The sequence below is a fragment of the Sus scrofa genome, chromosome 9 (assembly GCF_054392235.1).
Source record: "Sus scrofa isolate SSC_HxYL_T2T_F1_AM1 chromosome 9, Sscrofa_HxYL_maternal_Yorkshire_Landrace_v2.0, whole genome shotgun sequence".
In the NCBI taxonomy this organism is placed as follows: Eukaryota; Metazoa; Chordata; class Mammalia; order Artiodactyla; family Suidae; genus Sus; species Sus scrofa.
The window spans coordinates 10,558,518-10,584,349 of NC_139391.1; the positions used below are offsets into that span (position 1 = coordinate 10,558,518).

At 42.5% G+C, this 25,832-nt stretch overlaps 1 protein-coding gene across 3 annotated transcripts; it reads right to left on the reverse strand.

Annotated features, from left to right (window-relative positions):
- Positions 1-271: 271 nt before the first annotated feature.
- THAP12 (THAP domain containing 12) lies at positions 272-25,404 on the reverse strand. Of its 3 annotated transcripts, XM_084975309.1 has the most exons (6): positions 25,027-25,237; positions 12,531-12,651; positions 11,542-11,636; positions 8,794-8,901; positions 4,624-4,660; positions 272-3,184 (listed from the first exon to the last, which is right to left on the reverse strand). In XM_084975309.1, exon 6 carries the CDS (start codon positions 3,009-3,011, stop codon positions 1,251-1,253), a length of 1,761 nt encoding a protein of 586 aa, XP_084831435.1. In that variant the 5' UTR covers positions 3,012-3,184; positions 4,624-4,660; positions 8,794-8,901; positions 11,542-11,636; positions 12,531-12,651; positions 25,027-25,237; the 3' UTR covers positions 272-1,250. The 3 variants fall into 3 exon arrangements, with proteins under 3 accessions (XP_084831435.1, XP_020918192.2, XP_084831434.1); XM_021062533.2 differs by lacking the exon at positions 11,542-11,636 and having other exon boundaries at positions 25,027-25,404; XM_084975308.1 differs by lacking the exons at positions 8,794-8,901; positions 11,542-11,636 and having other exon boundaries at positions 25,027-25,404.
- Positions 25,405-25,832: the final 428 nt, after the last annotated feature.

The following is a 25,832-nucleotide window of genomic DNA, read 5'->3' on the forward strand; positions in this document are numbered from 1 at the left end:
CAGCCAGCAACAGTTATGCAAACCCTAACAATTTTATCAGGGGCCATATAGGATAATATTTTAAAAGTTAGATAAGTCTTACATTTAATGATCTCACAATTAAAATGGCTTTTTTTTTTTTTTTTAGTTCTCCCAAGTAGCAAACCATATACCCAAAAAACCCAAATAAAATAAAAAGGGACTCATCTTCAATTGTGAAGGTGATAGTTCTGAAAAGAGAAATGTACCACAAGAACCTGTTTTGTCCCCACCAAAAATAATGTACCTAAACTTTAAACAAAATTCACATTTTATTTAGGTTGAAATAAACTATACAAAATTGATTTTCTTCACCAAAAATAACAGCAATATTTTCTGTATTATTCCTAGATAAGCTACAAAACACTTATTTTTGTAGGTTTTCTAGGGTTTGCTTGTAAATCAAATGAGGCAGTAGATACAGTCATGGGCAAAGACAGAAGAAAACAGACAGATGGGCTGTGAGTATCTGTGGTCTCTGATCCTGTCTCGACCATGAAACCAAAGTGTTCAACTTGTATCTGCCAGAAAGCTTATCGAGACGGGTCGTCGGCTCAACAAAGGAATGTAAACAGCAACAACCAGAGGAGGACCAAGGGCAACGCCTTCCACTCAACTTTAATGATAACAAGTGTTCCTTTCAGTTCATTTGATAAAGATAAAAAGCTACAGTGAAATCCCTGTTTGGTGAGCGCGTGCCTGCTTCTCCTACTGTTTGGCAATCCCCTTAACTGTCCCCTCCAGATTTTTAACAGTGAACTTACAACACCCCCTTTTCAAAGGTCAGTCATGAGCTTCACTGCCACATTTTATAAAGTGTATTCTTTCCTCTCACACCTCCTCACAATTTATTTCTTCAAAGGACTGGTAACTCAATACCCGATAGTTGGATCCACAGTGATAAATGTTAGGACTTCACCGAAATAATTCCAAAGTGCCGTGAGCAGAGATTGCACGGAAGGGTACCACGGTACCCTTCCGTGCTCACCCTTCCGTGCTCTCGTCTGGAAGAACAGGTAGGTCTCCGAAGCGTGAGAGTTCAAAGAGGGGCCACTGAACCAGGCGGATTATCAATGACTCGCGCGTACTCAAGGAGAGCCCTATAGGCCAAGCTATTCAGTGATTAAGTGGCCTACGTACCCCTTACAGATCTCCTGAAAGACATTTTTGAATTTCTTAACAGATTTTTTTTCAAATATCAAGTATAAGAGAAGGCCTATTTTAAAAGTCTCTTAGGTATTTTCAATGGGTTCTGCATTATCTGTAGGCAGCTCTGACTTACTTGTATAGAGTTTGATATATGTATCTACCATTAAATCCAAATCATGCTTTATATCAAAATTTATGTTAAGCAAAGCCAGGTTGCTTGACCTTTGGTCTGTCAAAGTGTTCCTCAGGTATGCTTTGAGACGCTTCCGCCCGTTCTCATAGCGTTCATTCTCAACCTTCATCACAGGAAGAATACACAGGACCTTCAGCAATGCATAAACATTAGGAAAAAACTTGATGTCCGGCAGATGGAGGGCTTCATAAATAGTGGAAGGAAGTTCTATGTCTTTCCCTCGGTGTTTCCACTTGATCCTCCAACAATGCAGCTCAGCAGAGAGCGTGTCAGGATTAGGTAAGTCACTCCGGTACATGTCGGCGTGGTGCTCCTCCGAGGTATTGAATTTGAGCTGTCCCATGACAGAGGGTACCAGAGATAAGCATTTAAGAGCTTTGAGGTGCTGTTCTGAAAATATATCCTTCAGTTCCTGAATAATGTGTTCCACCGTTGGAACACTTAGAGTTTCTTTATAGTAACTCTCAGAGGTTAGCTGAGAGTCCAGGTTACTGTGCTGAGCTCTGCGAAATTTCCCTGGGAGTTTCATCTGAATATCAAGTTTGGTTGCCAAATTGGTGGCTTCCTCAAACCAAAATTCATGATACACTTCAATATTTTCCATCACTTCATTTAGTGAATGTAGCACTGCAGTCAAGCTACTGGCTGCAAAGAAGACGTCAGAGGTTTGCCCCTGAAGATTTTTCCCAAAGGCCCTTGTAAAAGAGAGAACATTTTTAAGAACAACAATGGTAACAATGAAATCAAAATCTGTTACTGCGCTGCAGAGTACAAATGCTCGGCCAGCTATACAGTTATTCCATCGGATATTTGTGTCACTGTTTATCCCATCTAAACATAAAACAAGTGCTTGCAGGAGGTCCACCAAGATTTCGAAAGCATCATGCCTGCCTGTCCACTGAGAGTGGCAAATTTCCTTCAGCTCTTTGCCCCTTTCTTCATTGTTCTGAAAGAGGACAGAAATTACACTGTCAAGCTCTAAAAGCAGTTGTGGTGACCGATGGAAAAAAGAACAAACTTCCTCAATTGTTCCCAATGCGACCGACACTCCCATGACAGGCACTGATTTCGCCAACCACATGTTTAAGGCACAGGAAGAGCAGAGAGTGTAGATGGCTTGGGGATATTTCTCTAAAAGTCTAGAAGCGACAACCTTCATCTTGGAAGAAAACCCGCTGGACACAATGTAAGCCTGGCCGCGGCAGTACTCCATGTTTAAGCCCCACTTCTCGGTGATCGTAGTGTGAAACTTCACGGCCAGAATCTCTGCATCCGCTTCGTAAGGCAGGAAGCCCACAAACTCCTCTCTCAGGTTGTGGGCCTCATCGACAAACCTCACCAGCACGGGCAGGTGCTCCTCCCCGGCTATGTCCACCACGTCGTCCGTGATGATGGAGAAGAAGTGAGAGTCTCTCACCTCCCGGAGCGTTTCTTCCCGGACGCAGCTCTCACAGATCTCCAGCATCTGCTTCTGCTGTGTTTTCGAGCAGAACAGCGTGTTGACGGCTGTTGTCTCAAAGCGCTTCCTCAGAACCTCTTCGCCAGCATTTATCCGGCACTCCAGCAGCGCCTGAAAGTTGTCAGGAGTAAAGAGACCTTCTGGGATGTCATCGGCTTCATGTCCATCCAGAGGGATGTTTTGTTTTCCCATAAGAATCAAAATTTCAAATAGAGATTTTAAGTATTCTTTGTTTTCCTTCTCCTCGAGGGTTAAAGGCAAAACATCTTCATCCTGTTCCTCACCCCCTTCTTCTGCACCCGGGTTCTGAGCATTGCTGTTGTTTATTTCTTTATGTTTTTGCTCCTGTTCAGAAGTTTCATCAACTGGAAAACAATTCATTAATTTTATAAACAGGCTCATAAGGAATCACACAAACAAAAAGAGCTAATTTTTGACTAAATATTTAAAATCCACAGACTCATTCATGCAGCAGCACTCAGGGGGCACCTATCAGACCAGAGGCTAGGACACAGAACGGACAGTTTAATCCCGCATGTAAACGCCATTAGGAGATGAAGGATTTCTTATAAACACCTAAGAAGGCGTGTCACATACACAGAGTAACAACAGACAGTCGACGCCCTCAGAGAAAGGACGGGGAAGAGAACTAACACTTGTCGAGGCCCCGTGTTGGCATTTCCTCTACAGCACACTGGGCTCTCTACGAGGAGGTGTCTTCAACCCCCTGTGACGCCTGAGGGCACAAAAGAGTTGCCCAGCGTCACAGATTGAGGTAAAACTGAAATCTAAGCTTGTCTGGCTCCAAGGCCCACGCTAACAGTTTCTATCAAACCATGAAGCTACAGTTTTCCATGGGAGATGAGACAGGTACAGAAATCAATACAGTACAAAATATATTCATGCAATTTTTAGGGATAGTATTACGATATCAGAAATCTTGGCCTAATCTCTTCACATCTGGATGGGAAAACCGAGGCCCTGAGGTGAAGCGTCCTGACCACGGTCATATACAAAACCCTGCCAGTCCCGGCCCCTGGGGTCCCTCTAGGTTCATTTTTCAATCATCATGGATTATGATAGAAGCGCCACAAAATGAGTGTGTGGTTGCCCAAACCTGGCCACCCTGTTTCAGGGCACTGCACTCCCTCCTTTGACTGAATCCACGTCTCCTCATCTCTAAACAGGGACAGTAACAGTGCTTACTTCAGGCTATCGTGAGAATGACATGAATATAAGTAAAATACTTAGAATAATGACTTGGCACAGAGTAAACACTCACCAAAAAGTTGTATTAATAATTCTAGTAAATAGGAGGAGGCGGGGGAGGAGGAAACAGGGAAGGAGGAGTAACAGTAACAACTGACAGGAACAAAAGCAACGGCCAGTCCTCACTCTCGGGGACACCACACGGCCAGGCCCGAGTCCCTGGAGAAGGGCCCCTGGGGCTCCTCCTCTCTGTAAGGCCAAGTGTCTCAACGGCATCTATCCCTCCAATGTTTACCAAGCACTCAGTGCGCACCACATACTGGACGGGCAGATTCTGCTCCTCTCCTCCCTACACTGGGACCCTCTGCCCATGCGCCTGCCACCCTACCACACTGGGAGCTCCCAGCGGAGAGAAGGCCAAGGATACAGCACAGTGGCACCAGGAAGACAAGCCCAGACCACAGGACGAGGCCTACCACCCTTCCACATCACTCTCATGCAGGGCTTTGGACATACAGCATGTTCATTTGTCCTTACCGGGTCACGGCCTTTTTAAAAGGCCTTCAGAAGTTGAGTCATTAACACTATCACTTACTTTTTTTCTGTTTCAGTGTCCTGATTTCATCTTCACTCTAAAGGACAAGAAAAAAAGAAAAATCTTTGAGAAAACTGAACTCCATCTAGTGTGTCATCACAGACTCAGAAGTCAAAAGCATAATTATGATTCAAATTTAATTCTTTCAGAAGCATAAATTCTTCATAAGGAATAATTCTTTAAGCAGACAGGTGACAGGAAAGCCAGACAATCATTTGCTAATGACATCAAGCTTATAATAAAACACCAGAGGGTAAAGAATCTATCCATTAACTTACTTTACAGCTAAATCATCATCATTTGGGGTTACAAGTGTTTACCGGCTAATACAAGGCATGAAAGTATACGATAGCACTTGGGGTCAAATCCGTGCCCCTGCCTAATGTAACCCCAGGGGACGCCATGTAAAACAGAGCTGCTGGATCCCAGACCCTCACACAAAAGCAATGAGAAATCTCTGGGAAGTGGGAAGTGAGAGTGCCAATACAGAAGGGAAATGGATACATGCACAACACAGCCTGGAGAGCCAAGGGGCCTGCAAGGGTGAGGCTAAGTAAGAGCTTTTCGGTTGTGTCCTGTTCTCTCTCTCTCTCTCTCTAATCCACCACAATTCTCAGATCACAACCCATCCCATTACTACTCTGGGGCATGAAAGCAGGAGTACCAGTGACAAGTGGAGGCAGCAGGGTACCTGCGGGGAAGTATGGAACATGATACTGGTAACAAGCAAGAAACATCGGCAGGCTAGCCAATCTGGAACCTTCCCTCCTTATCCTATGGGCGGCAGAGTTACAAGGACAGAAAATCTGGAAACGTGTGCCTGCTGTAAAGTATGTGAAGTTCCCCAAGGGCAGAGAAGAGAGAAATGACAGCTACAGGATGGGAAGTGGTTGACCTCCCCACCCTGGTGGGTATTACTAAGAAAGCTGATGTGGGAGACTGCTGCGTATTCATGTCAGCATTCATCTATGAGAAGTTCCAGAAAAACAAACACATGGAGGGGAAGAAATGTACAAGAAAATGAAAAATTGAAGATCTCTCAGAACTTAAAGATGTAAGTCTGGATAAGGAAAAACCTCTAAATATAGTTTAGTGAAATTTAAAATGTCAAATATAAAGAAAAAGCACTGAAGGCTTTGAGGGAGAAAAAAGCAGTTACCTAAAAAGGAACAAGAATCAGGCTAGCATCAGACTTCAACAGCAATAATGGATGCAAAAAAACTGGAAAGAATATGACATAAACTATATGCACCCACTATGAATCACTTAATAACACGGGGGGGGGGGTTAAAAAATAAACCCAAGTCTGGAAACTAAAAACAAAAATTATGGTAAAGAAACAGAAAAAAATTACAAAACACTCAGAGCTGAACAATGAAAGCACTATATGTCTAAAATTGTAGGGTACAGCTAAAACATAGACATTTATAGCTCTGAATACACATAAATGAGTTAAACATTCAAGAAACTTAAAAAGAACCACAATACAAACCCTTCAAATCAAGAAGAAACCAATAAAACAGTTCACAAGTGCAACAATCAGTGATAAAACTACTGTTTCTTTGAAAAGACTAATTAAAATAATTTTAGGAGCAGAGAAAGACAAGCATCCCAAAATTCTAAATGAAGTTCATAAACTTTTGGAAACACACAGCACACAAGAAGAAAGAGAAACCAATAAATAAATAGAAATGGTAATGAAAATACTCCCTCTCCTATCCCAAGATGATGGTTTTACCAAGTTCAAGCCAACATTCAAGAGCAGATAGTATTTACCTTATGCATAGTTTTACTAGAAAAAAATTAAGAAAAAAAGAAAAGCTATCCAACTCATTTTATGAGGCTTACAGAACTTTGATATCACAACTAGGTAAGAGGTATACATAAGAAGAAAATTACAGGACGACACTTATAACTGTAACCACAAAACCCATGATAAAATATTGACCAACTGAAAGAGTAAACTAAAATAAAAAAATATTGACCAATTGAATCTAATAGTGTATAAAAATGAAGAGAGCTACGTTGCAATCAATTAGGGTTCATTACAGGAATACAAAGATGTTTCAACGTCAGAAAATCCAACAACCTTATCCACAGAATTAAACAATGGAAAAAAAATGAGTATTCAAGAGATGCAATGAAAATATATGGTAAGTTCAACAAATATGACCAAAACTCTCAAATATAAGGACTAGAAGAAAATGAAGGTAATTTCTTTAACTCGATAAAAATTATCTAACAATACCAATAAAAGCATCATACCTAATAATAACAATAACCATAACACCAATAATAAGGCAAAGTGCACTGACTGAAACATCACTAGGTCTATTCAGTACAGTACAGATGAGCCTGACTGAACAATACGACAGGCAACAGGGAAAAAAATTGGAAGAAATGACAGAAGAGGCAAATCTGCCTTTATCTGTAGGTGATACAACAGACTATGCAGAAAGCTCAGTAGACTATTAGAATTAATTTTTTAAAAAAAGGTCTTCAAAATTGGAAACAATCTCAACCAGAAATACAATGTATTTACAAAGTAATTAAGTTAAGAAGGAATGTACAAACTCTCTTCTAAAGAAGAGCAAGAAAAACCCTGAAATTTTTTTCGAATTTTTAACTTCTTGCACTCCAAGTATTTTAAGAGTCTTTTCAAAGCATCAGTATTTAGTTCTGTCAATAATTGTTGTGACTTGATACCTATTTTATTCAGTTTTTTTTTCTATATATGGATGGGACTAATTAATATTGTGAAGATATTAATTCAAAAAATTTATAATGAAAAAAAGCATTTATAATGAAAATCTGAAAAGAATTCCTAGATCATGACAAAAGGATTCTCAAACTCCCATGGAGGAAAAAGGTCTACAAATAGCTTAAGATAATTTTGAAAAAGAAGAATTAAGAAATCGCCCTATTTGAATAAAAGATACTATAAAGTGATGGTAATAAAAACAGTATCGTATAGCTGAAAACAGACAAATCTTCCAATGGAACAAAACAGAGCTCCCAGAAAGAGCCTTGCATATACATAAACTTGGTCTATGACAGAGGTGGCATCTTATACCGGACAGATTAACAGACTATGTTGGGCAAATCTGTTCTCTATAAAGAGAAAAATAAAATTAGATCTCCCCTGGGCACCATAAAACACAAATTCGAATGGTTCAAAGACCTAAAGATGGAAAGGAAATATAGAAAATGAGGAAAATTGGCTAAGTGTCATATTTTAAAAGCATACAGTGGGTGAGCTGAAATTACTTTATTAAGTACACCAGCAGGGATACCAAAAGGGAGGGGAGGAACGGGAATGGTAATAATGCAAGAAGGAAAAAAAAAATAAAATAAACCAAATAAGGGCTTTCCTAGTGGCAATGATGAGAGAAAGCCATGGTCTGGGGAGTCTGAGTAATTTAACTTTGTTCATTTGAGGTCAATGAAAGCCACATAGGTTTCAATCCTAAGAACTAAAGGATACTGAGTTAGCAGATGCTAACTATTACATATAGAATATACATTATATATAGCACAGGGAACTATATTTAATATCCTGTGATAAAGCATAATGCGTAACTGAATCATTTTGCTGTACAGCAGAAACTAATACAACTCTGTATATCAACGATACCTTCCTTAATAAAATTTTTAAAAGGGATATCAAAGGAATATAAAAACATGTACAAAGATGCCACATAGACTTAAAATCTTACTTTCTATAAACCCTAACAGTACTTAATACTGACAGAATTCTTATCTCTAGTAAAACTACCCATGTCTTAACTTCTATACTTGCCCTTTATTCCTCTGGTGCTGAATTCTGGAAATATACCTCAGCTCCACTTTCCTTACTACAAAAGAAAAGGTGGGTTGTTTTTGTTTTTCCTTCTTCTCTAGAAGAGAATGAGCAAGGGGCCTGTCATTAACAGCACACTTTGGCTCAGGTCAATGAGTATCACATGGCTAAACTTGAGGGAGATTTTCCAACTTAAATACTAAAACAAACCAAACATCTTATAGCCAGGCTACTTCAATAATAACCACAGCATTCATTCCCATAACACTCCCTCTGAAGTAGAGGGTAACTTGGTTCAATGTTAACAGGAATGCATTTATACTTGATTTCATATTATGGGGAATGGGAAAGCTGGAAACACACTGACATACCAATTCTTTTATTCGTTTTCTGTGTCTACTATGTGGATTATTCAAATGGCTGGTAAGATCAAATATTGTTGGTATTGCATTATCTCGAAGAACTGTCCTATAAGGACTCTGAAAAAGAAAAGTAGGTTAACTCAAAGACGGTCCTTTAGAATGCATCACACGTAAATAAACTTCTGTGTTAATGATTTCCCCAGTGCTTCTTCAACTCCAACTCTACAGTGTAGAGACTCGCAGAATTGATGCTGACAGTCCAGATCAGCTTATGACTTCTAATTCTTTTTGCATTTGCCCTTCTGGTTATCTTACTTTTACAAATAAAGGAACTGAATTGATGCTAGGCATAAAAAAATAAAACATATTTGCATTTTGCATATATTTTTCTAATATGATTTCCTGACTACTTTATCTGTTTTGCCCTTCCATAAGCCCACCAAAACCAGAACAGGCATAAAGTTTCTCAAATAATCTATCCTGTTGCATGTTCTATCATAATTCTTCCCTCCTTTACTGCCGTGCACTCCACTTTTGCTAGTATTACTGACAAACATCAGGTGTTGTGAAATAATATTGAACCTAGGAGAACTAGGAGCTAGTCCCAACTCTACCAGTGACTCATTCTGAGACCCTGGCCAAAGACTTTCCCTTTTTGGACTCAGTTTCCTCTTCTGAATAAAATTGAGTTATTCAATTAGATCAACACTTCCTAAAATGAAGCTATTCATATACTTATGATCATAATGTTTGCCATTTCAGTTACACAACCATCTGCACATTTACACGACCTGCTCACTTTTTAAGTTAACATTGTCTTAAGCAGTAAGAACTGTAAAATGATTTGATGAGCTAATTATATTTTAACACATATTAAAAGACTTATAAAAACTGATTCATGTGCCACCTGAAATCACTCATAACACAAGTAATAAACATAATCACACTTTTGCACTGAACTAGGTATTTCTAAATTCCCTTCTAATTCTAATGTTCTCTTCCTTTAAGGATGACCTTCTCTATCCTAATTCCTGTTAACCTAATCCAATCTGGCTAGAAGCTAGAGGCAGCCAAACCAAAGTCTTCCACAGCCAAGTCAAAGGAGATAAAGTGGGGAAAAGAAGTTGGTAGAATAAAAAATTGAGTAACTGCTAGAATACTCCCCGAGCTAGTCCAAAGAAACAGTGCCTTTGACTTCTTTCTGAATTTGCACTGATAAAGACAAAACACACTTCATTTTAAGAAGCTTTCTTGGGACCAGTGATTGTTTCAAAGCTGACTATTAAAGCATATTCAAAGTATATGCCAAACAAAAACAACAATTCCTATGTTCCCAAGGAAAGGTTAGGAAATACGAAGGAAAAATATATAACTAAAGAGAACATACTGTCTTACGTTTTATCTAAAGAGCTATAAAACACATTTGGGAAGAATTTCTATTTAGACTCAATATTTTCTAGTTTAAGCCCATGCCTCATAGAAGACACAAAGAAGAAAATATGTATCATAATGACACTCAGCTTCTAGTGTTGGGCCAATTATCTTGAGTCTACTAGGGAGTTTGAATCAGGGATTATAACATCAGCAATGAAGGGAACAAGACTAAACTATACCCCAAGTGTCTCATTTTTCCTACTTGGCAAACATCTCAAAAAGCAAGCATACCCACATCCCAGTCAACTCTTGATATCTTACCAGTTAAATAGAGAAGAGGCATAAAACGTTCTTCAAAATTTTCTAAATTCAAATAAAATTAATTTGCTATAAAGCAAAGACATTTTAGACCAGAAAACAATATATGAATGAAAAACATGCAACTTTTAACATCTGTTTATAAGTAAAAACATGCCAAAAAGGGCTATATTCAATTCATGTGCATGGTAATTTTAATTCAGGATCAAGATTTAATATTTAACTGAATTAAGGTTTGAGCATAAAGCAATGATCTTACTCTAGCATCAAAGATAATATCTGGCTTTGGTTGAACTAGACAAACGTTTACTGATGAGATCTTAAATGTGAAACTAACGAAGTCAAAACTCCTAAAACATTTGGGTATAAAATATTAGATAACCCAACTTTTAACAGCAATATCTTCTACATGCGTGGAAAGAAAATTTCTCATATTTTCATTAATTTAATCAAGATTAAAGAATTATGTGGAAATTTAAAAAGTGAAGAGTTCTGTTCTATGCTCTGACTAATCAAGAATATGAAAGTGAACCATATATTTCTCAGATTACTCTTGTTGGAATTATTTTTTTATTTTTCTTTTTGTCTTTTTGCCATTTATTGGGCCGCTCTTGCGGCATATGGAGTTCCCAGGCTAGGGGTCTAATCGGAGCTGTAGCCACCGGCCTGCAACAGAGCCACAGCAACTTGGGATCCAAGCCGCGTCTGCAACCTACACCACAGCTCACGGCAATGCCGGATCTTTAACCCACTGAGCAGGGCCAGGGATCGAACCCGCAACTTCATGGTTCCTAGTCGGATTCGTTAACCACTGTGCCACGACAGGAACTCCTCTTGGTGGAATTATTAAGAGACCATATTTATTACTAAAATAAAAATATAAAAGTACATATGGTTTATGTATTTAAAATAGTAATTTGGGATATTTTTACTTAATGTTAAGAACATCAAATTTGCCTTTTAAACATATGAAATCTCTTATTTTGATCACTACTATTTTACAAAGCAAGGCAAAAATATCCCTCAAATATTTGTGATTAAACTGTTGAACCGGAATTGGCTCACCTCCCAATGACTTCACAAGTATCTGCTTCAATTAATTTTGAGAAATAAAATAACCCAATCATTCTTTAGTTTTCTGATGCCTCTGCAAAATGTATCTGAAAAAAATATCAAAATAAATTGCTGCATAACAATATATAGTGTACCTTCAAATCAAGTTTATAGCTATCCCAAAATCTGAGATGATACATTTTTTCTAACATCTAAACCAGAATATATTATTTGTTTAACAAAACTGTCTTCCTAACTAGTTTTTAGTGTTTTAAGTTGCTTCATTTCAGTCAACTATGTCCTATTTTTGCCTTTTATGAATCATAGCAATAACAGAGTCACAGAGGGCTAAAAATCTTAGCCCTTGGGAATTATCTGATTTAATTTCCTATTAGAAATTGGGGCTTGAGAAGGACAATGACTTGGCCAAATTCAGTTAACAGGAGGAGTAAGGCAGAGAGACCCAGGTCTTGATATGAAATTGCAACTTAGTGATGGAGATGTTTTTTCACATGAATTGCCTGATAGGCCTCCTGTTATATCTGGCACATAAAAACTACGGGGTGGTTCTAACAGTGCACACGAAAAACTGAAGGCAAAGAGCTCTATTCCTTGATGAAGAGTCCACTCACAAAAAAGCTCTAAAGAAACTGCTCCAAACAAAAATGACAACTTCACCTGAAATACACACTTCTCTAATCATCTAAAATTTTCTACACAAGAAGTTTAAAAGTGGCTCCTACCTCTGATGAGTAGGAATGGGGCATCAGAAACAGGATGGTATTAAAAAACAAAACAAAAACCAAAATACTGACAAGTTTTTAAAAACAAAATAGATACTAAGCTCCAAGTTTATCTCATCTTTAAAAAAGAAGTGGCAGAGTGTAATGCTACTCTCCAAGAGCAATATAAGATTGACATTTCAACCAGATAACGAGTGAGTGAGTGAGTGAGTGAGTGAGAGAGAACAAAAGAGCAGCCCGAGCCCTGGAGTTACTTACAGTCCTACAGATCATAGACGTCTCAAAGTGTTTGGCACATAATCGATAATGTTTATTTAGTTGATCAGGTGTTTTATCTTCTAAGTCTGCTCTCCTACAGTTTTCTACCCACTTCTGGCACCTATAAAAAATAAAACCAAAATACAATTATGGAATATGATCTCACCATTTAAATTTCAACATTCAATGTTAAGGCAAATATATAATACGGACCAGGAATTCCTGCTCCCCTATACTCGAAGAACATAATTACATAATTTGAAGAGGTTGACTAATAGCAAAATGAGATAACAAAATGATTAATAACAAAACGAGAGCTGGAAGAAATTTAGAAATCATTTAGTACATTCAATTACAGATAAGGTTAAGAAGTAACTCTTTCTCAGGAGTTCCCATCGTGGCTCAGTGGTTAATGAATCCGACTAGGAACCATGAGGTTGTGGGTTTGATCTCTGGCCTCGCTCAGTGGGTTAAGGATCCAGCACTGCTGTGAGCTGTGGTGTAGATGGAGACACGGCTTGGATCCCTCGGTGCTGTGGCTCTGGCCTAGACCAGCGGCTACAGCTCTGATTAGACCCCTAGCCTGGGAACCTGCATATGCTGTGGGTGCAGCCCTAAAAAGACAATTAAAAAAAAAAGAAGTAACTCTCTCACAATCATGTACAAAATCAGCAACACAACTATAACTTAAACCTAAGTCTTTGAATTCCCAGGACATCCGACCAGCAGAGAACACTCAATTATCAGCAGTACAAGCAAAAAGCTGCACAACCATGAGGCAATGGCTTAACATTCCTCCCAGGATTTCAACTTAAATAAGCACAGGAAAACACAGTCATTGTAGAAAATCAGTAAGTAGATGTTCTATAAATAACTGGAGTTCTGATGGAAGCATGGGGGCTAGATCCACTTACCTTATTATAAACATGATTCATAATAGACAACATGTCCAGACTAGATTGCAAATTCTGCAAATGCCGGGGTTGTGCCATCTAGTACACAAAGGTGTTAAAGACAGTGAACAAGGCAAAGTCCACGCTCTTCTGGGGCTTAAGTGTCTACAGAAGAACATCAAAATCCTCGCCATCATCATAATGCTTATTAAGCACTAATTCTGAGTCAGACACTCATCTAAATTGTTCCAAAGGAGCGAGAAATGCTCTATGTACCCACACATGTGAGAATATGCTCTACCAGTAGAAAGTTCAGGAAAACCAAATTTGACTTAATATAAGTTAAATGAAAAAAAAAAAAGAAAGAAAACAAAGGGAATACTATTTGCTGTTGTTGGCTGCGCCCACAGCACATGGAAGTTCTCGGGACAGGGACTGAACCTGTGCCACAGAAGCAACCTGAGCCGCTGCAGTAATACCACCAAATCCTTAACCCATTATATCACAAGAGACCTTCAAGTTTGTTTTTTAATTCTTCAGCATCTGGAGACCTTCCACAAAGACCACTACTGTATTATTGCTGAACTAAGGTGAAACAGTTTTTTTTTTTTTTGGTCTTTTGTTGTTGTTGCTATCTCTTGGGCCGCTCCCGCGGCATATGGAGGTTCCCAGGCTAGGGGTTGAATCGGAGCTGTAGCCACCGGCCTACGCCAGAGCCACAGCAACGAGGGATCCGAGCCGCGTCTGCAACCTACACCACAGCTCACGGCAACGCCGGATCGTTAACCCACTGAGCAAGGGCAGCGACCGAACCCGCAACCTCATGGTTCCTAGTCGGATTCGTTAACCACTGTGCCACGACAGGAACTCCGAAACAGTTTTTTGATAAAAAGTACACTCAGCTTCGGAGTTCCTGTCGAGGCTCAGTGGAAACGAATCTGACTGGTAACCATGAGGACGCAGGTTCGATCCCTGGCTTCTCTCCGTGAGTTAAGGATCTGGCGTTGCTGTGGCTGTGCTGTAGGCTGGCAGCTGCAGCTCTGATTGGACCCCTGGCCTGGGAACCTCCATATGCTGCAGATGTGGCCCTAAAAAAAAAAAGAAAAAAAAAAGGTACACTCAGATTCAATCAAGAATAGGTTGGATTAGGTTGGTTCCATCCCTGGGGAACTTCTGCATGCCGTGCACATGGCCAAAAAAAAAAAAAAAGAGGAGTTCCCACTGTGGCACAAGGGGATTGGTGGCATCTTGGGAGCACTGGGACACAGGTTCAATCTCCAGCCAGGCAGTGCGTTAAGGATCCAGCATTACTAAAGCTGTGGCTTGGGTCACAAGTATAGTTTGGATCTGACCCCTGGCCTGCCTGGGAACTCAATATGCTGCGGAAAGACAGAAAAAGAAGTAGGCCAAATTTGGAATTTGCTGGTGGCTCAGCAGGTTAATGAAAATAATGCTCACTCAGTTAAAACAAAAAAAGCTCAACCTCATTAGTCATTAGGGAAATACTAATTAAAATTACAACTTCATATTACCACATACCCGTAAGCTGACCACAATATAGGAGTATCAAATGTTCATGAGAAAGGTAGAAAGAATAAACTGGTATTCTACCACATACAGAACACTATTTGGCAATGAGAATGAATAAAAGAGCTAGGTTCCACGAATACAATGTTGAGCAAAATTAGCCAAGAGTACATACTCTGTGATTCTTTTTCATACCAAGTTCTAAAGTAGGCAAAACACATCTCTGGTGACTGTGCAGGAAAAAAAAAAAAAAAAAGTTAACATAGCAGACCTGAGATTGCTATCCACAGAAAGGCTTGTTTTATAAGGTTGGTCTTTTGGCTGGTGTCTGGGAGCTTGGCTGGTAAATAGTTCCCTATGCAGATATAAAATGTTCTCTAACTGATAAGGGGCCTCGCAGGACCCAGACTTTATGCAAACAGTATGACTTAAAATGAACACCTGTCTTCTTTCCGGGAGTCTGGAATTTTAGCATATGCTAAGCAGAGTGTCTATGGGACCAGATCCCAATAAAAACTTTGGGCACTGGGTCCCCCATGAGCGTCTCTGGGCAGAAACATGGCACAACATGTGTATGTTGCATTCTCACTGCCTGGGGAAAAGTGGGCTCTGCGTGACCCCTCATGAGGGGGGGGAAGAGTATAAAGAAGGTAGGCTGTGTAGACACAGATGCTTCTGTACTCATACTCTACCTGTGTCCTTACCACACTGCTGTAATACGTCTTAGCTGTGAGTACAACTACACACTGAGTTCCACGAGTCCTAGTGGATCTCTGAATATGGGGGTGGCTTTGGAGACCCCCCCAACACAGTAACGACTGAAAGGTGGAAACATATGGGGAGAGGTACAACTAGGAGTGCACACAAAGGAGGCTTCTGAGCTTCTCAACGTTACCTCAGTGTGTTCACTTTGCAAAAGTTCATCAGGTTCTAGACACCGGTCTTGTACTTTTTGAGAAGGGAAGCTCCTTCTCCCGCTTCCCTTCTCCTCAATAACCAAATAATCTAATGCATGTGAAGTCAAACTGGGGCTACCACTGGGGAGGGTGAAATAATGACCGAAAGGGCCACAGAGGAGAGTAAGTCTGGCATGTTAGTGATACACACACACACACACACACACACACACACACACTTTTTTTTTGGGAGGGGGTGCTTTTTAATGCCGCACGTGTTGCATATGGAAGTCTCCAGGCTAGGGGTCGAATCGTAGCTGCTGGCCTATGCCACGGCCACAGCAATGCCAGATCCGAGCCACATCTGCGACCTACACCGCAGCTCATGGCAACATCGGATCCCTAACCCACTAAGTGAGGCCAGGGATCAAGCCCAAGTCCTCATGGATATTAGTCGGATTCGTTACTGCTGAGCTGCAATGGGAACTTGTAATATTCTATTTTTTTTTTAATCTGGGCAAATCCAACAAGCCATACACTCATGATTTGTGATCTTCTGTGTATATACATTTTACACCAATGTTATAAAAATTACATATTATGTCTTTTACGTATATACCTGTATCTGTGTACATGTGTAAGTATATACATATTTACACAGTTATCCCCCAATTTTTTTTTAAACCATGTCCTGCCTGTCTTGGCATGCCCACACTCTAGAGTCTAGTTCTGTAGCGTTTTTTTCCCCCTTGGCAGAGTGGAATGACTCTCCTAGTTCATCCACTTCCAAACTGGTCTTCTGACTTTCTCTAATCCCTTCTCCATGTGGCAAATGCTTTAAAAAGCCTATTTGAGAACTTTCCTTCCCTGCTTAAGATCCTCTCGTGACTTCTCATTACTCTTAGGATAAAGAGCCAAAACCCAACTCCTCCCGTCTTACAAACCGTACAATCTGACCTGGTCCACCCTTCCATCTTCACACACACACCCCTCCGGCTCTCCGGCCCCTCACAGGCCTTGCTTCCGTTTCATGGATGCACAGTGATCACGTCTATCCTAGGGCTGTTCCCCAGGCTATTTATTCAATTTTCTATCTTTTTTTTTTTCACTTCCTTTGTACAGGAAAGCTTATGCAAAGATCAGCCTTCAGATCTGACGGGAAACTTTTCAGATTTCAAAAGATGAGATCTGTATATGTGTATGTGTACGGGCATGAGTATGCACGCGCACACACACGCGCACCCCCCCCCCCAGGCTCCTCTACTTCTCTGTACAGAAGTCCCCATTTCCTGGCCAGTGACACATTCCAAGACCCTCTGTGGGTGCCTGAAGTCACGTGTCGTTATAGCACTGAATCCTACACACACACTGTTTCTTCCGATACTAGTGAGTGGGTAGTGTACACAGTGTGGATACACTGCACAAAGGGATGATGTATAAGCCGGGCAGGACAAATGAGACGGCGCAAGATTTCCTCACGATTAATTCCATCCTGCCAAATCCAATGGTCACTTTCCATCCTCATCTTACACCCCTTTTCAGTACTATTCAACCATCACCGCCATTCCCTTTTAAATTTTGTTTGTATTTTTTCCTTCAGTCATCTCCTACTAATGCAGCGTTTCTAAAACATACTCCAAGGAACACCAGTCAAAGAACTGTTCCACTAAAAAACGCCCAAGGAGTTCCCGTCGTGGCTCAGTGGTTAACAAATCCAACTAGGAACCATGAGGTTGCGGGTTCGATCCCTGGCCTTGCTCAGTGGGTTGGGGATCCGGCATTGCCGTGAGCTGTGGTGTGGGTTGCAGACACGGCTCGGATCCCCGCGTTGCTGTGGCTCTGACGTAGGCCGGCGGCTATAGCCCTGATTCGACCCTTAGCCTGGGAACCTCCATATGCTGCAGGAGTGGCCCTAGAAAAGGCATAAAGACAAAAAAAACCAAAAAAACAAAAAACAAAAACAAGCTCAAAAAACTGTTCCATGGTCAAATAGGTTTGGGTAATAGTACATATTTTATTCCACATTCATTTGGGGTTTCAGATATTCCTGTAGGACCTTGAACGAGTTGGCTAATCTCTACGGCTGCTTTGACCATCAGAAAGCACAGACTACCTCAAAATTTACAGCAAGAGTTAAGCGAAAAACTGCAAGTAAAACACATAGAATAGTGCTTGGCACACAGAATATGAAGTGTTCTTTAAGTATTATTTTTATTATAATTCATAGCATTGTTTGGAGGATTAAATGAGATCATATAAAAGTACTTTAAGATTATATTTTACAGAAGTGATTCTCAAACTTCAGTCTCAGGACCCTTTACCTCTTAAATTATTGAGGATCTAAAGAACTTCTGTTTATGTGCATTTTATCTATCAATATTTATCATTATAGAAACTAAAATTCAGAAATTTTAAAAATATTCATTCATCAAAAATAGCAATCCCTGGGGTTCCTGTTGTGGCTCAGTGGGCTGAGAACCTGACTAGTATCCATGAGGATGTAGGTTCAATCCATGGCCTCGCTCAGTGGGTTAAGCATCCGGCGTTGCCATAAGCTGCGGTGTAGGTCGTAGATGTGGCTGGGATCTGGCATTGCTATGGTTGTGGCATAGCCTAGCAGCTGCAGCTCCTATTCAGCCTCTAGCCTGGGAACTTCCATATGCCTTGGGTGTGGCCCTAAAAAAAAAAAAAAGCAATCCCAACACAGGTTAACATAGATAACATTTTAATGAAAAATAACTGTATTTTCCAAAACAAACAAAAAACATTTAGTAAAAAGAATGACACTGTTCTCCATCTTTGGAAATCTCTTTAATGCCTAGCTGAATAGAAGACAGCTAGGTTCTCATATCTGCTTTTGTATTTAATCAGTTGCCATATTTATTTTGGCTGAAGTATATGAAAATGACCTCACACTGATACACAGTTTAAAAGGTTATTGCCATATTCCTCTGTTTCCCACATAACTGTGGATGGTCTCTGAGAGCACACCAAAACTCCACAAGTGGTGACTTCTTAAAAATTAGTTGCAATGTGGAATCTGAAACCAGACCAATGAGCTTTGTCACACTGTTAAAATCCGTGCTCTAACTTGCACTCTGAATAAACTTTTACCCATGTATGTTTTTGTAAAATCATGAATTGATCAGTTTGGGAAAAATTAGTTCAGTGAGATATGCAGACCATCTAAATGGTTAACACATTTCATTATATATTTTAAAAAGTCATGGCATTCCCGTCATGGGTCAGTGGTTAATGAATCCAACTAGGAACCATGAGGTTGCGGGTTCGATCCCTGGCCTTGCTCAGTGGGTTAAGGATCGGGTGTTGCCGTGAGCTGTAGTGTAGGCTGCACATGCAGCTCGGATCCCGTGTTACTGTGGCTCTGGCGTAGGCTGGTGGCTATAGCTCCGATTGGACCCCTAGCCTGGGAACCTCCATATGCCAAGGGAGCGGCCCAAGAAATGGCAAAAAGACAAAGAAAATTTTTTAAAAATTAAAAAAAGTCACATGTATCAGAAAAGTCTAAGTCTTAGAAAGCTGTCAAGCTCAAAGCAGTGAATATAAATTTTCCAAAATTTTAATTTTTGCTTGAATGTTTGAATGTTGGTTTATCTTGTTCATTTCCAGGAAAATGTCTACCAGAGTTCTTGCTGTGGCACAGCAGAAATGAATCCAACTAGAAACCATGAGGTTGCAGGTTCAATCCCTGGCCTTGCTCAGTGGGTGAAGGATCCAGCATTGCCGTGAGCTGTGGTATAGGTTGCAGATGTGGCTCGGATCTGATGCTGCTGTGGCTGTGGTATAGGTCAGCAGCTATAGGTAGCTCTGATTCAACCCCTAACCTGGGAACCTCCATATGCCACAGGTGCAGCCCTAAAAACCAAAAAAAAAAAAAAAAAAAAAAGGAAGAAGAAGAAAAAAAAAAAAAAGAAAATGTTTAACAAACACCTGCATCTGGATAATCATACTTAGAATATTTTAGAAAAATATATAATTTATCTGAACAATGATTTTATAATGCTATACAGCTCCTGAAAAACTCCACTGTGCACTCCTGAGAGAGAATGAGCATGAAAAAGGCAAATAATGTCAGAGCATTATTATGAAGTAATTTTTACCTTGTGGATTCCTTTAAGGGATCTTGGGGATCCCCGTGAGTGCCTGGAAAACCATTGTTTTACGTTTTACAAGGTAGAGTACATCAACTCTCAATTAACTTTGATTAAATTGCCAAAAGAACCCTGGAAGACCTCGCCACCTCGGGGAGGAGCTGGTGCTGAAGCACTCACTGTCTGAGGTGGAAGAAGAGAACTTGAGCTGCACAACCCGTGCTAAGGGGAGCAATTCATTAGCTCTCCCTGCGCCTTCACTTGGCCTGGGGATGAGCTGCACAGTGAACTGCCCCCAGGTAGTTCGTCAAACCATCCTAGAAGCAATCATGATTTAGGCAATTTTTTTTGGCCACCCCACAGCATGCTCAAGTTCCCAGCCCAGGGATCGAACTTGAGCCACAGCAGTGACAACACCAGATCCTTAACCTGCTGCGCCACCAGGAACTACCAGACAATTTTTTAAACTTTTTTTTTCTTTTGGTGCGACTTAATGGAAGTTTCTGGGCTATCGATAGAACCTGAGTATCAAACAGGCACCGCAGAGACAAGATGGATCACTGACCCACTGTGCCACAGCAGGAACTCCTTTTTAACTTTAATTTTAGGCAATCTCTCTCTCTGGCATTGCCCTAAGGTAACTTGATTCTAACATTTTATATTTTTGAAAAAGTACATTAGTGCCACTTTTTCTAAACCGATATGAGGTATTAGTACATGAAATTCCACATCGTGTCCTTTATTAACTGCCCTCTTGAATTTTAAGTTACCTCTAAATAGCTGTTTCTAAAAGCATGGAATTTATAAAAACGATAAATGGAAAATGTACTATTTAAAAGCATTAAATATATTTATCTTTATTGCTAGTTAACAATGTGAGTTAACTTTGGAAGACTATAGGTTGGCAATGTCACCTTTTGTCAACCTTTCCTACAACCCGTTTACTGGAAAAAACAAAACAAACAAAACCTAGTTATAACCAATAAAAATACTGTTATTAATTCAATTAACAACTCCAGAAACTACTTTACTATAATTAACTCTGGGCATGGTGAAAAAGAAACTGTCAAACACAGGAGAACTTGAAATTCTATAGTAAAAGATCTGGTTTGGATAAAAAACTAAGATTTTGGAGGCATTATGTTAAGTAAAGCAAGCCAGACAGAAAAGGACTATTATTGTATGATTCTACTCAGAGACTATGAGCACAGAGTACCTAGAACAGACAAATTCATGGAGACGGGAAAGTGGATTGTGCGAAGAGGAGGTATCACTTAACAGAGTTTTGCTTGGGGTCATGAAAAAGCCGTGGAAACCGTGGTGATGGCTGTACAACACTGTGAACTTAACTAATGCCACTGAATTATACACTCAAAAATAATTTAAAAATTGGTTAAAACTGCTACCTTTATGTTATACTACCGCCATTTTATATAAGGGACATGAGCATCCATGGATTTTGGCAGGGAGTCCTGGAACCAGTCCCCTGAAGAAACCAAGGGACAACCATACATTGTTACCAAAGTTTTAAAAAATAATGTAATATACCACGAACAATTAAACTGCACACTTTATTTATTTATTGTCTTTTTAGGGCCACACCTGCGGCACATGGAGGTTCCCAAGCTAGGGGTCGAATCAGAGATGCAGCTACCGGCGTACACCACAGCAACGCCAGATCTGAGCTGCGTCTTGACCTACATACACCACAGCTCCTGGGAACACCGGACCCCCGACCCACCTGAGTGAGGCCACGGATCGAACCCACAACCTCATAGTCCGAGTCGGATTCGTTTCCACTGCGCCCGTGACAGGAACTCCTAAACTGCACACTTTAGATGGGTGAATTGTATGGTATGCGAGCACCTCAATTTTTTTTTTTTTAAGAGTTAAGAAGAGTTCATAAGTTGGTCTCGAGATATTCACAGGGCTCTTACACCAAAAGGCGCCAGGTTTGTTCACTGTGACCTTGAGGACAAAACTAAAACCTCCAAAGCATAAATTATAGGGACACACATTTCCCCTCAACGCAAGGAAGAAACAACAACCCAACTTGTCCAGTGTCCTCAAGTGTCCCTCACAAAGCGAAGGAACTGGCACTGGGGTTGTTTCAGCAAAGGCTTGCCCGTCAGGAACGCATGGGGCCCCTAACAGGTTCATTACTACCCTCATACAAAACTGGGTCTGTCTGTTCTCAAGGGTCCTAATGCTAGATTCTCAAAGGGGACAGAGACTCAAAAAAGGTTTAAAAGCCACTACTATGGAGGGTATTCCGGCACTTCAAGGGATACTGAACTAAGCCGAAAAACCCCTCCCAAATCTGAGACCAAGCCCCTTCAGGCCACACTCACCCACCAAGGAGAATAATGAGGAGTCCTCACTACCTACAGACACAAAGGACCTGTGGTCCAGAACTGACTAGTGATGCCCTCATTATGCAAGTGAAATATACTCACAAGACTGCCCCTGGGCTACAATTTGGGTCAAAGGAAGATAAAGCGTAAAGGGGTGAGGCCATCAGATCAGGATACTCTTCCTCTCTGTTCCCACACAACCCAACAGCTATCCCTCCCTCTCCAGAGCTAGTTCCTCCTCATCTCCCCCAACTTTAAACAGAAACACCAGGGACGCCCCGGGGCTCAATCCTCAAACCTACTCCCTTTTATTTACCTGGTTCCATGGTTTTAAATACCCTCCACAAACTGAGAACACCCATATTTACAATTTTCAGTCTAGAAGTCTCTAAATTTGAGACTTGTATATCTTTCCATGGTTTTAGCTCTTAAATACTTAGATCCTTGATCTAAATATGGGTCATTTGGGGTTCATTTCAGGATATGGTAAGAAGAAAGACACCTAACCTTTTTTTTTTTTTTTTTTTTTTACTTTTTAGGGCCACACCCATAGCTCATGGAAGTTCCCAGGCTAGGAGTCGAATAGGAGCTGCAGCTGCTGGCCTGCACCACAGCCACAGCAACACGGGATCCGAGCCATGGCTGCAACCTACACCACAGCTCACGACAACGCCGGGATCCCTAACCCACTGAGAGAGGCCGGGGATCAAACCCTCAACCTCATGGTTCCTAGTCGGAATCCTTCCCTCTGCGCCACAAAGGGAACTCCAAGACACCTATTCTTGAATGTCTAACAAACTTCAAACTGCCTCTCCAACTTCACACGTCCTAAATCAAACTTTTACTATTCCTCCACCAAATCTGCTCCTCCCCATCTTCCATCCACAGCTCAGTAAAGGCTCAGGTTAAAAATCTTAAGTCAGGAGTTCCCACTGTGGTGCAGTGGGTTAAGAAACGAATCCAGCTGCAGTGGCTCAGTCGCTGCGGAGGTGTGGGTCTGTTCCCCAGCCCTGGGTTAAAGGAGTTGGGATTGCCACGGCTGCAGCTCAGATTCAATCCCTGGCCCGGTAACTTCCATGTGCCACGGGTGCAGCCCTGAAAAAAAAAAAAAATCCTAGAGTCATTCTTGACTTCTTTTTCTTGCAAGCTACATCTAAACCATTAACAAATACTGTTGGCTTCGCCTTCAAAACATGTCTCAAACGCAACTAATTACCACCTTTTCTCCTATTAACCTGGATTATTGCAACTGCCTTTAACTGGTCTTCCTGCTCACACCTTTGCTTCCCTACAATCTATTTAACAAGGGGCCAGATAGGTCCCTCTGTTCTAAACTTTTCCAGGACTTCCTATTTCACTCGGAATAAATGTCACAGTGCTTCCCATGGTCTACACTATTGGCCCCTACCGGGCACACACCCTTTGAGGGCTCATCTTTGCCCTCTCCCTTCCTCCTTAAACCAATTCTAGCAGTCCACCGCCTTGGGCTGTGCCTCTAACAAGCATGCCCTGCCTTTGCATTTACTGTTTCCAGACTGGAATGCTCTACCCTAGATATCTCCAAGGCTGGCCCCTTACCTACTTCTGCTCTTTCCTCAAATTCACCTTCTTAGTGAGGCTTTCTCTGAGGATCCTATTTAAAACAGCAGTTGTGCCTCCCCTGCTAATCCTATTCCCCTACCTCACCTGCAGGACCGGAACATGTGCTTTTTTCTCCACAGCATTTATCATCATCTGACACGCTGTACATTTTCCCATGAGAGCAGGGGCTTCAATTTCCCCATTTTAGCGCTCCCGCTGCTCAGAACAAAGTCTGGTACAGAGTAGGGCTTCAGAAAACATTTGTGGAATGAATAACTAGTATGCTATATGACAATCGCCGGCTACTCATCTGTTTCCTTAATGGACTGCGAACTTTCTGCAGAGAACAACACTGTCAATTCGCCTCTGACGCTGCATCACCTAACGTTAGTGCTCTGCACACAGTAGGTATGGATTTGAAATGAGTGAATCAACAAGAGAGGCCAAGGGGAAAATCCTCATCCTTCAAACGCCATCCCTACGCTAGCGCTCTCTAAAAACAAGCCAGAGCACGTGGGTTACCTCCAGGAAGAGGTTTCAATACCAATGCCCCTGCCCTCACGCGTACCCCGCCCCGCCCCCGTTATCTCCCCACCTTAAGCAAGTGAGATAATGAGTAACGGTCTGACCCACAACTTGAACCGTGAACAAGTCCGAAGGAAGGTGCACTTGTGACCTGACTTGAGCTCAAATGTGGCCAGACTCCAAAAAGAAACACTGCCGGGGCGGGGGACGGGAGTAGAAGGACCCCGGCGACCACAACCGTAGCATCCAAGTGCCTTTTTTGACAGCTGGGGAAACTAAAGCCCAGAGACGCAAGCGACTTGCCTGAGGTCACACAGCAAGCTAACTAGGGCGACAGCCCACGTTACCCAGCCTGCGCCGCCTCAGCTGCCTCTTACTTCGGATGGTGGCCTACGCGCCAAGCCCCCGCGGCCGCACGTGCTCCGAGGCCCTCGAGCGCCAGCCGGTCCTCCGCTCGCGGCCCGCTCCTCACCTCGGAGCGGGCTGGGGTCGACAGCTGTGCCCCCTCCCACCGCCCCCTCTAGCCCTGGAGCCTGCCCGCGGCCGGCGGCTGGCAGCGCGCACCGCAGAGCAGGGCCGGAGGGGCCGGCTCCACGCCCGCCGCTTACCTGGCCGGATCCCGCGGGAATCTGAAGAAGGCCAGATCCGACTGCGTGCTCTTCCGCGTGCAGTTGGGGGCCGCGCAGAAGTTCGGCATCTTCGTTTGCCCGCCGGCCGGCCCAGCCCTCCCCTCCCCGCCTCCTCAGGGCAGCCCACCCGCCCGTCGGGGCCGGGGAGGGGAGCCAGGCCGGCCGGCCGGCTCGGCAGGGCCGGCGCGCCGAGGGGAGGGGCCGGCGGGCGAGAAGCCGCGAGGGGCAGGAGGGGCGCCGCGGTCCGAGGCCGGGCTGGGGACGCGGCTCCACAGTGCTGTGAGCGGCCGGGAGGATTTACCGCCGCCGCCGCCGCTGGTGCACCTCCCGCCCGCCCGGGACGCTGCCGCCTCCTTCCCACAATGCACCCTGGCGCCCGGGGGTGCCCTCTCTTCCCTCAGCCTTCCTCCCCCGCCCCCTCCTTTCCGCCGACTTCTCCGCAGGCGGACACGCGCAAGGAAGCGCGCCCGCTCGGGTGTGGCAAGGCGGAGGCGGGGCCTGGCGCGGACTGCCGCAGTGCGCCTGCGCGCACGGCCTACCGCGCAAGGGGAGGGTTTGGCGCATGCGGGCGTGTCTCCCGGGACTCTGGAGCAACCGAGCCCCAGGCACCTCCGGTAGGTTTGGCGTGCGCGGCTTTCTGCAGATCGGAGACTAGCTTGCCCGTTACATCACCGGTGCATCGCTTCTTGCTGGCTTCACTTGCCACCACACGGGCTTCTATTGCAGAAATCGCCTAGGCTCAGGGGCTGCAGAGCGGGGCGACCTTGGTGACTGATGTGCCCACC

Excerpts from the sequence above, each read along its gene's own strand:
- THAP12 (XM_021062533.2), bottom strand. The coding sequence starts at position 25,115 with ATGCCGAACTTCTGCGCGGCCCCCAACTGCACGCGGAAGAGCACGCAG. Across the intron at positions 4,661-8,793 it reads GAAAACGAATAAAAGAATTG|AGTGAAGATGAAATCAGGAC; the intron begins GTATGTCAGTGT and ends CTTGTCCTTTAG. Across the intron at positions 3,185-4,623 it reads GACACTGAAACAGAAAAAAA|TTGATGAAACTTCTGAACAG; the intron begins GTAAGTGATAGT and ends ATTGTTTTCCAG.